The sequence below is a fragment of the Ursus americanus genome, chromosome 29, assembly GCF_024610735.1.
Source record: "Ursus americanus isolate L20-20 chromosome 29, mUrsAme1.1.p, whole genome shotgun sequence".
Taxonomy (NCBI): Eukaryota; Metazoa; Chordata; class Mammalia; order Carnivora; family Ursidae; genus Ursus; species Ursus americanus.
In genome coordinates, this window is record NC_142155.1 from 33,206,466 (window position 1) to 33,218,747 (window position 12,282).

The window sequence follows — 12,282 nt, forward strand, 5'->3', positions numbered from 1 at the left end:
CTCTTAAAACAAAGAATAGAGGGGCACCTGGATGGCTCAGTCGGTGAAGCGTCTGACTGTCGTTTCGGCTCAGATCATGATCTCAGGGTATCGGGTTCGAGTCCCACGTTAGGCTTCTCGCTCAGTGGGGAGTCTGCTTTAGATTCTCTCCTTCTGTCTTTCCCCCCATAAAATAAAAATAAATCTTAAAAAAAAAACCCAAAGTGTAGGGACACCTGGGTGGCTCAGGCAGCTAAGCATCTGCCTTCAGCTCATGTCATGATCCCAGGGTCCTGGAATCGAGTCCCACATCGGGCTCCCCACTCAGCGGGAAGCCTGCTTCTCCCTCTGCCTGCTGCTCCTCTTGCTTGTGCTCTCTCTCTGACAAATAAATAAATAAAATCTTTAAAAAAAAAACAAAAACAAAAACCCAAAGTATAGAAAAAATGGAGATGGATGGCAGGGGGGCGTGGCTCACTCATGAGCTAAAGGACTGTTTCCCTACTCACAGGCCAACTAGGATGTACTCAGATTTGTGCCTCAGCACATTTCAAGTTACTACACGACTAGGACTACTGGGGCGCCTTCCAGAAAGCAGAACCCACAACTGTTAGAGGCATAAATGCTTCACACTGTAGCCTGTTACACACGCACATTCCTAAATTTTATGTGCCATTGTTTCCTTCTCCAAATTTTCATTTTTTTAAAAAAAGATTTAATTTACTTATTTGACAGAGAGAGAGAGCACAAGCAGGCAGAGAGGCAGACAGAGGCAGAGGGAGAAGCAGGCTCCCCACTGAGAAAGGAGCCCAATGCGGGGCTCGATCCCAGGACCCTGGGATCATGACCCGAGCCGAAGGCAGACGCTTAACCGACTGAGCCACCCAGGCACCCCAAATTTTTCACTTCTTATGAGCGAGCCTTGCAGTATTGTCACAAATGAAACAGGAGTAGAAAAGTGTGGGGCAGCACAAACACGTTCCCACCTGACGTTTCGCAGGAATTAGCTCTGCATCCACTTTTCCTTACTGCTCTCTCTTCATAATGACACAAAAAACGTCCCTTCATCCATGCCGGTGTATAATTTGAATACCATAATGTCAAGGCATCATTCACAAGACCATTTTTTCTTTTCTTTTTTTAAAATTTGTTTTCTTTTAAAGGCTCCACACCCAACATGGGGCTTGAACTCACCACCGCAAGATCAGGGGTCGCAAGGTCTACCAACTGAGTCAGCCAGGTGCCCCAACAAAACCATCTTTCCAAACTTTTTGGCCGTAACCTATAAAAAGAAATACCTTTTATCTTGTAAGTCATGTATGTGTCTCCATAAAACATATACATATAAGCTCATTTATGCAACACAATGTATTCTGACATCTTTTTGACATTTTTTTAAAGATTATTTATTTATTTATTTGAGAGACCATAAGCAGGGGGGAGGGGTAGAGGGAGAAGCACACTCCCTGATCAGCAGAGAGCCTGACACGGGATTCGATCCCAGGATCATGACCTGAGCTGAAGGCAGACGCTTAACCAACTGAGCCACCCAAGTACCTAACATTTTTTTAAAAGATTTTATTTTTTAGTCATCTCTACACCCAACATGGGGCTCGATCTTATAACCCAAGATCAAGAGTCACAAGGTCTACCAACTGAGCCAGGCGGGTGCCCCTTTTTTGCCATTTTTAAAAGACTGCCATCCACTAAATGGATTTCATGACCTTATTCCATTGGAACTTATGGCGTGAAAACAGTAGTTTATAGTATTTCACAGAAAAGTGGCATTTTACGGCAAATAATGAAATCCTACCTAAAGAAGAGGACCTTAAAAATTTTAGGCAGAAGAGCTGAAAAGGAGTAAATTTTTGCTTCTTATTTAACTTTCAACTGCCAGGACACTTTAAAAGCATTTGATCTTAATAAATGAGCATTTCAACAAAAGCCTTTAAATGACCTCAAAACCCTGTGGGTCACACTATTCCCTTTACACTGAAGAAGAAACTGAAGCAGAAGAGTTACCTCCACAGCCTCCCCCACCCCCGCAAGTCTGTATTAAAAACTCACACCTGTTCGGGAATTAAAATTCAGCAATATCTTTTAAAGAATCTTAAAATTGTTGTTGTTTCAAATTATAACATGCAGCACAACTGGGGCCTGGCAAAGTTACCATGGAGATTAAAGGAGGTAATAGAAGAGAAGTACATGGTGGCTCTTGCTATCATTCAGGTTCTTGGGTTATCTTTTCTTGGATATGTCTGATCTCTGCATGGCCAGCGGGCTCACGCGCTGAGCACCTGCCCTGCTGGGCAGTAGAGAAGAGACTCCCTCAAGGAGTCTACTGCCTCCGTTAATAAAAGCAAATATCATTAACAACTAGGATTCTATGCAAACTGGTGCAGCCATTCTGGAAAACAGGATGGAGGCTTCTCAAAAAGTTAAAAATAAAGGGACGCCTGGGTGGCCCAGTGGGTTAAGCTCCCAACTCTTGATTTGGGCTCAGGTCATGATCTCAGGGTCGTGGGACAGAGCCTCGAGTTGGGTTCCATGCTCAGTGGGGAGTCAGCTTGAGATTCTCTCTCCCTCTCCTTCTGACCCTCCCTCTCATGTGCACTCCCCCTTTCTCTCTCTCTAAAATGAACAAATAAATCTTTTTTTAAAAAGTTAAAAATAGAACTACACTGTGATCCAGCAGTTGCACTACTAGGTATTTACCCAAAGATACAAAAATACTAATTCAAAGGGATACGTGCACCCTGACATTTGTAGCAGCGTTATCTACGATAGCCAAATTTACGGGAATAGCCCACGTGTACGTCAATTGATGAATGGAAGATGTGGTGTATATACAATGGAATATTACTCAGCCAAAAAAAAAGTAATCTTGCCATTTGCGGCGGCATGGATGGAGCTAGAGAGTATTATGCTAAGTGACGTAAGTCAGGCAGATAAAGGCAAATACTACATGATTTCGCTCATATGTGGAATTTAAGAAACAAAATGAATGAGCAAAGGGACGAAAAATAAAAAAAGAGAGAGAGAGAGAGGCAAACCAAGAAATGGACTCTTAACTACAGAGAACACACTGATGGCCACCAGAGGGGAGGTGGGTGGGGGGATGGGGGAAACAGGTGATGGGGATTAAGGAGGGCATGTGTTGTGATGAGTGCTGGGTGTCCGCTGTTGTACGGAAGTGTTGAATCACTATATGGTACACTTGAAACTAATATTACACTATATGCTAACTAAATAGAATTTAAATTGTAACTTTATATACATATACAATAAAAACAAATAAATTGGTTTTTGGACCTTGAAAAAAAACAAAAAAACCCTAGAATTCTAGAGTGCCTGGGCTGAACAAGTCATTTATTCCTCCAACGGATAATTATGTGAGCCTCCCATGCCAGGCATGATGCCAGATTCTGGGATTATGGGGTCCAAAAAATAGTAGACACAACCACAGCCCTTATGGTGTCCACAGTCAAAGAGCTTAGTCTTTGAGAAAATATGGCACATTCCATAATATTACATAACATACCACTGTTTTACACTCCCTTATCTGTAAAGTCAGGTAAGATTAGATCAGTGGTTCCCCAAGGTTAAGATTTCACAGATAGAAAGGCTGTCATTAAAAAAACACTTAAAAAAAAGGAAAAGAAAAATATGATTTCTTAATAGAATTCTTTGAGCTGAAAATTGTCATGAAAAAAAAAATTCACCACACATCCTTATTTTTTCCTTAAACTATAAGCCAGGTTTTGTCCTGGTATTACAGGGTTCGTCAGAGCTTGCCCAGGTCTCTTTCTAGGATTCTCTGGTTTTCTTTTGCAGCACTACTTACACGTATAATTTGCCCAGATATCCCCCAGAATTGCAGAAAGGCTGGACATTAAAGGGCCCTTTCCGAGAAGGTCATAATGCACATAGCAAATTCTGCTTATGCCCCTTTGGAAACTATGCACCATGCAGAGCTTAAGTTCAAGCGCCACAAGCTAGGAGACCAAGCATGAGAGAGGCCACCAGGAGGAGAAGCTAGCTGCACCAGGCAACAGCCAGCACGAAGGCCCCAGACATGTGAGTGAGGCGTCTTGGAGGCTCCAGCCCCAGCGGAGCTCACAGAATTGTGAGACATAATAAATTATTGCTATTTTAAACCGGTAAGTTTTGGGATGGTTATGCAGCAACAAAGGATTGAAACTTACATATAGGAGAAAAAGGACATCACTGGATTTCATTTCATTTCATAAGGATTTCATTCATTTCATAAGGATTTCATTTTAGGCCATCTACTTCAGATGGGGTATTTTTGTGTTTTTAAGATGAGGTATTTTAGATAGAAGATAGTTCCAAGGATAGTAAAGAGTTACTTGGCAATAGCTAGAGAGGTGTGGGCAGTTCAGGGTCGTGCTCAGGAGAGAGGTGGAGGAGGAGGCAGGGATTGGAGAGGTGGTCAGCACACGGGCAGGAGTCCCAGGAGAAGGTAAGCTGGCCAAGAAGGCGAGAGGAATGAGAAGAGAGGTACTGGGACAGAATCCTGGCCTCACGGGTATTTAAGGGGTGGGCAGAGAGAAGTCTGGGAAGGAGACAAGAAGCAGTGATGACCAGGGATGGACAGAGAACTAAGAACCAGGGAGCTGTGCTTCGAGAAGGGGTACTCAAGCTCTTCGAGCTACAAACAGCAACGAGTTTGAAGTTAGGAGGGAAGACAGCAATCTCACTTTCAAATAAAGTGGCAGAGGCAGAAGTCGTAGGAGAAGGGGCTAAGGAGGGATGATAATTGAGAAACGAGACATAGCAAATGTAGATTACGGTTTAAAAAGTCTGCGGTTAAAACCAAATTCATAGAAACGGGGAGTAGACTGGTGGCTACCAGGGGCGGGGAGGTAGACGGATGGGTGAAGGTGGTCAAAGGGTACAAACTTCCGGTTATAAGACGAATAGGTTCTGGAGATGTGATACACTGCACGGTGACTATAGTTAACAATACGGTATTGTGTATTGAAAGTCACTATGAGAGCAGATCTTAAAAGTTCTCGCCAGACACAAACACAAAAGGTAACTATGCGAGGTGATGGATATATTAACTAACCTGGATATATTAACTAACTCTTGTGGCGGTCACTTTGCAAGACACATACATGTATATCAAGCTATCACATTGTAGATCTTAAACTCACGCAGTGTTATATATCGAATTAAACGTCAATAAAGCTGGGGGGGGGGAATAAACCTAATTACCTATACCCCTAAAATTATTTTTAAAAAATAGAATAGTGTAGGGTCGCCTGGGTGGCTCAGTTGGTTAAGCACCCAACTCTTGATCAGCTCAGGTCACGATCTCAGGGTCATGAGATTGAGCCCCGCCTCAGGCTCTGAGCTGGGTGTGGAGCCTGCTTAAGAGCCTCTCTCTCCCTCTGCCCCTCCCCCCAACCTTGTGCGCGTGCGCTCACTCTCGCACGCTCTCTCTAAAAAAAGAAAACACTAAAAAAACAGAATAGTGTAAAAGGTCTGTTAAGGAAGAAAGTTAGAGCGTGCACCTAGGTGGATCATGGGACAAAGGGAACGTTGTTTTGAGGGAACCTACTTGCTGGGAGGAGATGCTGAAGAAGAGGAAAGATCCTGAAGGAAGAGAGGATGCGTGCGGCTGGAGGTCCTAGGAACAGGAGAGGGAAGGGACACAGAACTCAGGTGCACAGCTCGGCTTTGGGCGAGGAAGGAAAGACAAAGAGGTGGATGTTCACAAACTAAGTGAGGTGGGGGGCAAGTTCAGGTTCCCCCTGGGGGGCTTGTCCTCGGTGAAGAGGACATCAGCTCATGTGCTGACAGGCAGTCGGGCTCCTGGGAAATGACAGAACTTTCTTTTTCTTTTTTTTAAGATGTCATTTATTTGAGAGAGGGAGAGAGAGAGAGAGAGTGAGCGCACACGAGCACGGGAAGGGGGCAGAGGGAGAGCGAGAAGCCGATTCCTCGCTGAGCAGGGAGCCTGAGGCAGGCTGGATCCTGGGACCCCTGGTCAAGACCTTAGCTGAAATCAGACCCTTAACCAGCGGAGCCACCCAGGCGCCCCATGATAGAAGTTTCTGAAGAGTCCTGTAGGAAATGCACGAGGGACTGCAGGCCGCAAGCCTCGGACTCTTCTGGAGAGCTTGCCTCATGCGGACTCCCTGCCTTCCGAGGGTCAGGCTCTCAACTCCAGCTTCTTTCCTCTGGCCTGCCCCAGACCCCGTCCCTCCCCTGAGCTGGTCTCTGGGAGGTTCTCACTCTCCAAGTGCGTGCTGAACATCCGCACCACCCAGCCCCACTTCTCTGGGCAACGTACCGTTGGCTCCTCTTCCCACAGAGCTTTCAAACCTTCCCACACTTGCAGACAAACCCATCCCTTCCTCCCAAACCCAGCAGAAGACCTCGCCGCCTACTTTACAGAGAACAGAAACCATCCGACTCATCTGCCAATTACCAAACGTACAAACTTACCTACACCTGGCATTTTTAAGCCGCAGGTTAATTTAGGGCCCTTGGTCAGTATTTCTGAACTGCAGTAAGTAGAACAGAAAATAGGATCTAGTGCACATCGTAAGAGTATTTACTGTTTCTGACAGCTTCTGTTTCAATTCCCATGCATCTGTTACTGTGGGGAGAGGTCGAAAAGTTTGTGTATGTGGAAAACGTGCACAATAAAAAGTTTAAACAACAACATTGCAATAGAGAACTGCTCTAAGGCTGATCCTTGCACCTGTGCTTTGGGGCCAACTCCCCCCAGCCTTTTCAGGACCCTTCTACTAGGAACCTTATGTTTCTTCGTAAAAAATGAAAACCTCTCACCGGCCTCTTCCTATCCCCCAGTTGCTATCCCTTCCCCTTCACAGTCAAACTTCTCCAAAGAGTTATCTGTGTCTGTCACTGGCTCCATTACCCCACTCCAGCCCTATCTTCCTCACACCCCAGCTGTCTGCCTCCTGCCCACAGCAGTCCTCTGGCATTTTCTCCAGAAAGTCATCAGTGACTCCACGAGCCCATACACCTAGAACACACTTGTCAGTGTTCACTCACTTCTCCTTACTGATTCTTACTCACCCTTCCAGCCTCGGCTCAACCCCCACGGAAGTCTTCACTGACCTCCCCAATAAGGTCAAACCTCCCCCTGGCGGCACTCACTGTTCCTCTTCCTTCTGTACTATTGAAGTCGTCACTGTTACAATTTTACGTGTTTGTGCCATTACTGTCCCAGTTAGCCCTCCCCAAGGAGGAAAGGGATACTGTCTTTATTCACTTTGGCAGCCTGTGGGCGTCTGTGGGCTCAGTGGGGGGCACAGCCAGTGCTTCATAAACTGATGCTAGATTCATAAATGGCATTAGGTGTACAATGATGAAAATCATTCCAGAAAGTTGAAGGGGGTTTAAGGGGAGGAGAGCCGGGGGCAAAGGTGGAAGGAAGGGGCTGCTCCCGTCCTGCTTGCCAGACCAACCTGGAGCCTTTGCAAGGACGGCGCATGCCTTCACGCTGTCATCTTTCGGGGGTCAGAAAAGTCGGCAACTAAGTTGGAAAATTTGCCTAACGTTAGATACTTGGCATGTAGAGCTCTTTAATGAATGCTTTAAATCCACTCTATAGTCAATGTTTGCTGAAAGACGCCACCTCCTTTTTGGAACGGAGCTACTAGAAAACAGGGGCCTGGACCTCCGTATTTGCCTGGTATCGCCCATCCACACAGGGTCTCTGATAAACTCCACAGAACGGCAAAAGGCCTTATTCCTGGCTGTCTGGCCATACCCAAAGACTGTTTTCTGTGCTGAAATGCTTTCATTTCCTGTGGCATACTAATACATAAACATTCACTTATGACATTAAAAGATCAAATGAATACAACAAATCGTTAACATCTGATACAGTATGGAGATGTGACCAGCAAAATCCAGACTGTGGGAAACATCTCCCGAACAAATGGTCAGGTTTCGCCAACTAAACAATTGCCGGGGCGGGGGTGGGGTGGACTTAAAAGTGATTAAAGCGATTGAAGGAACAGATCAACTAGACACATCGTGTGGAAATTTTTTGGATCCTTAATAAATAACTTAAAAAGGGAGGAAATTAAAGGATAATCAAAGAAATATGAAGATAGACTGGAACTCTGATGATAATAAGGAAGTCTCACTACTTTTTTAGAATGTGGTGATAGGACGTGGTCCTGTTTTAAAAAGGCAGTCTTCATCCTTTTGAGACATATTGAAATATGTATAGATTGTAAAACATGAAATAATGCAATGTCTGGACTTGCTGTAAAACAATCAGGGTGATGGGGTGTGTAAGTGGCCAGAGTTTCAGAAGAAACCAGACTGTCAGTTGGTAACTGTTGAAGCTTGGGTGAGGAGTACCCATCGCCTTCACCGTCCCCTTTACTATGTTTGAAATTTTGAAGATGTTCAAAAGTCAATCTCACAAACAGAACCATAAGCCGTACCTGTTTGTTAAATAATTTTTAAAGTCTGGAACACCTTAGAATTCTTTCAAGATGTCTAAAAGAGAGCAGGAGTACTTGACTCACGAGCTCTTTGAAATTCAGAGCTCTCGCACTGCTTGCCTTTTGCCACAGGTCACATTGTTGTCACCCTCTCTCCTTGCATTGGAAAAGGTGCTTCCCTCCCAGGAGCCGATCCCTCTCAAGGATGCACACTGAATTGACTGCCCTCAAATGTCAGAGAAAAGACACAAATACAGTCTGGCGCTGCTAGAGGCTTTCCAGCCCTCCTATTGCTCTTGAACGTAGAAAGGTAACTTTACATTCATAGCCTGACCACCCACCTTGGCTTGCGGCTGTGCTGGGGGCTGTGGAGAACTGTCAAGCCAACGCTTCATGAGGACCACGTCACTGACCCCTGCCCATTCCCACTAACACTTCACATCAGTCTTTGACGCTGCCTTCAACACACGGGGTCAACAGGTTGACCTGCTGTTTCTGTCCTTTACCTCTTCTTTCTCATACCAGTTTGAACCACCCAACTTAAAATATTCAGAAACTTCCAAAGTCTCCTGGCCTGTATGCCAAAACCTGTTTTGGGGAAGAAATGAAGTTCTTGGGAAGGTTTAACGACGTTCCATTCCGCTTCTGATACAGACACTAACTGCCACCCATAGATTCACTATGGCTAATACAGAAATGTTGCCTCCCCCGCACCTGCAGCTCCAGTACATCTCGTTTGGCTGCAAACTTTCCTAATTTTGAGTGGGACAGGTTCAATTGCTGAAAAACTTAGGGCAGACAGGTCAGGTTTTTGTTTTTTGTTTCCCTAGCAAAATAAATCTTCTTTAAACACTTCCTTGGTTAAATCAACTTAGTAAAATAAAGCAGCTATTGCATTCCCCCATATGACTTAGACAAGATAACCACCCATATTTCCTTCTCCAGCCTCAGAACCCAACCTCACAAAAAGCAAAAAGCCTCATCCAGCTTGCAGATGAAACAAAGTGAACAAAAACGAAGAATATTACTACAAGTATAAGCACAGAAAATTTTCACCACCCAGTTCCCGGTTCCCATTCGCGGCACACACATACACACAGGACCCCCACCCCAGCGCAATTTGCCGAGCGGTGTGATGTGTGCTTGCTTTCAGCGGCGAAATACAGGAATTTATGTGTTGTGTTTCGTTGTTTTAAATGGGAAGAGGAGGAGAGTGGGGCGTGAAAAACCGGAAAGGAGTCTTAATTCTCTCGTTTCCTCCCATCTTTCTCTGCACCAAAATGCAGATGTATGAGTGAAATTTCAAGTGACAGTTTCTTGGGCAAATATCCCAATTAGAAACGGTGGAGGCTGGGCACGGGGTGCGGAGCAGGGTGAAACCGAAGCCTGGCAGGGCGGGCGGGGTCAAAGACGCGCCCCGCGCTCGGCCGGCTGCACCGAGCACGCGAGGTTGTCGCGCGCCCGCAGCCGGCGGCGTCTCGGCTCTGGGCCGGCCGCTTGCCCGGCGTTTTGCTAGTGACTGCGCCGACTTGGCTGCCCACTCACACCTCCGGCTGGTCCCGACTTTAGGCTAGACTCATTCACTTCCGGTGACAAATCCCTCCCACCACCTCTAGAAATAATGTAACATTTTCCCCAAGGCTTTCCTAAAGACCGACGGCCCCACGGAGAGCCGCAGAGCCCGGGGCTGGGGTCTCACCCCGCCAGCGGCGCGCAGCTGCGGAGGGAGTGACCGCGAAGGGGGGAGAGGACGTGGGAGGAAGAGGAAGGGGGTGTGGAATCTCACCCTCCCCCGCCCCCACCCCTCCGACTGCAGCAATTGGCCAAAAAAATAGTAATCCGTTTTTAGACTGCCCCTGGGCCCCCGGAACCCGGTTGCAGTGAGAAACTCAGTCTCTCCCACAACCGTGCCCCTCGCCTACTCCCGCCCCCGTAAGTGCCTGCGGGAATCCAGGAGACCCCAGGCCACGCCGAACTGCAGTGGCTGAGAGGGGATGGCGGGTAGAAAGAGGGTTTGGGGGCGGCAGGAATGGGCTGGGGGAGGGGGTGGTGGAAGGGAAAAGAAAAAACCAGAGGCATGCAAGCGGCTCCCTAGCCAGCTGTTCCAGCTGCCGCTTCCTCCGGCGCGGGCCGGGCGGTGCAACATTCCCCCCCCTCCATCTTTCTCACCACTACCTGTCCCCCCGCCCACCATACGCACACATTCCCCCCACCAGTAGCGGATCTCCGGCCTGTAAGGGGGTAGTAGGGAGGAGCTGGGGGGGAGGGGGAGGCCTGCGAGTTTCTAACCTTGTTCTTATAAACAAACCCACATGTGCAGCTGCCGCTGCTGCAACTCACCCCACAATCCCGGATATAAGTCCTGCCCCTTTAAGAGGAAAAAAAGCTTCCCCCTCCTGTCTCCCACCCCACCCATCCACAAGGACCTTTGTCTCCCCACCCCCCTTGTCAGTCGGCCCCGCCTCATATCCCCGCCCTCTCCAACACGGAGGAACCAATGGGCGAAGAAAATAAGGCCGGGGCTGACGTAAGCGTGTCCGGCCAATCAGAGGACGCGTTGGTGGGAGGCCTCACGGAGGGCGCGCCCGGAGGAAGCAAGGTAGGAGAAAGGAAGCTTGAAGTCAAGATGGAGAGTGCTAATTGCTCTGCCGCTGCGGCAAATGGGGCCGTGGGTTCGCAGCGGGACCGGAGTCTGGTGCCTGAACGGCTTCAGAGACGAGAACAAGAGCGGCAACTGGAGGTGGAAAGGCGGAAGCAAAAGCGGCAGGACCAGGAGGTGGAGGAGGAGAAGAGCGACTTTTTCGCCGCCGCCTTCGCTCGGGAGCGAGCGGCCGTGGAAGAGCTTCTGGAGAGCGGGGAATCCATGGAGCAGCTGGAGGAGGCGGCCGCTCGGCTCCAGGGCCTGCAGAAACTTCTCAACGACTCGGTTTTGTTCCTGGCCGCCTACGACCTGCGGCAGGGACAGGAGGCGCTGACGCGGCTGCAGGCGACACTGGCCGAGCGGCGCCAGGAGCTGCAGCCCAAGAAGCGTTTCGCTTTCAAGACCCGGAGGAAGGACGCTGCTTCGGCCACCAAAGTCGACGCAGCCCCTGGCGCCCCGGCCGCGGAAGGCATCCTGGCCTCTCCGCCGCCACCGAAGGAGGAGGGAGGCATCGGCTCCAGCTTTGTCTTCGGCTTCTCCAATGTAGAGTCCCAAGTCTTGGAGAAGCGAGCGGAGGAGCTGCACCAGCGCGATGTCCTTTTGACCGAACTGAGCAAATGCACGATCAAACTGTATGGCAATCCCAACACCCTGCGGCTGGCCAAAGCCCGAAGTTGCACGCTGCTTTGCGGCCCTGTGTCCACCTCTGTGTTCCTGGAGGACTGCAGTGATTGCGTGCTGGCCGTGGCCTGCCAACAGCTCCGCGTACACACTACGAGAGACACCCGCATCTTCTTGCAGGTGACTAGCAGGGCCATCGTGGAGGACTGCAGCGGGATCCAGTTCGCCCCTTATACCTGGAGCTACCCGGGCATCGACAAGGACTTCGAGGGCTCTGGTTTAGATAGGAGCAAAAATAACTGGAACAACGTCGACGATTTCAACTGGCTGGCCCGGGATATGGCCTCCCCAAACTGGAGTATTCTTCCTGAAGAAGAGCGAATGATCCATTGGGACTAAGCAGTTGTTACTGTGTTCTTCACTCTTACCAAATACTGTCCATGTGGGACCGACTCCTGCTAATGGGACCTCAAAGTTTACTTACTGTTTTCATACCTTGTATGTATGGTTTCAGTATTTTAAGACGAGATTGTGACAGGCTCCTACTTGTGATTTCCATTAAATTCACGGCAGGTCTAA

The 12,282-nt window shown here is 48.2% G+C and overlaps 2 protein-coding genes across 2 annotated transcripts in view; one reads left to right on the forward strand and one right to left on the reverse strand.

Moving 5' to 3' along the window:
• BICRAL (BICRA like chromatin remodeling complex associated protein) overlaps window positions 1–10,807 on the reverse strand; it is a 95,696-nt gene extending 84,889 nt beyond the window's left edge. Inside the window, exons 1-2 of the mRNA XM_045800694.2 lie at window positions 10,782–10,807; window positions 1,174–1,261 (exon numbers count right to left, since the gene is read on the reverse strand). The gene's annotated coding sequence lies outside the window, so the exon portion shown is untranslated. The remainder of the gene's footprint in view (window positions 1–1,173; window positions 1,262–10,781) is intronic.
• TBCC (tubulin folding cofactor C) lies at window positions 10,474–12,282 on the forward strand. The gene has a single exon (XM_045800711.2). It carries the CDS (start codon window positions 10,939–10,941, stop codon window positions 12,100–12,102), a length of 1,164 nt encoding a protein of 387 aa, XP_045656667.1. The 5' UTR covers window positions 10,474–10,938; the 3' UTR covers window positions 12,103–12,282.

Coding starts and splice junctions, on each gene's coding strand:
- TBCC (XM_045800711.2), top strand. CDS start 10,939: ATGGGCGAAGAAAATAAGGCCGGGGCTGACGTAAGCGTGTCCGGCCAA.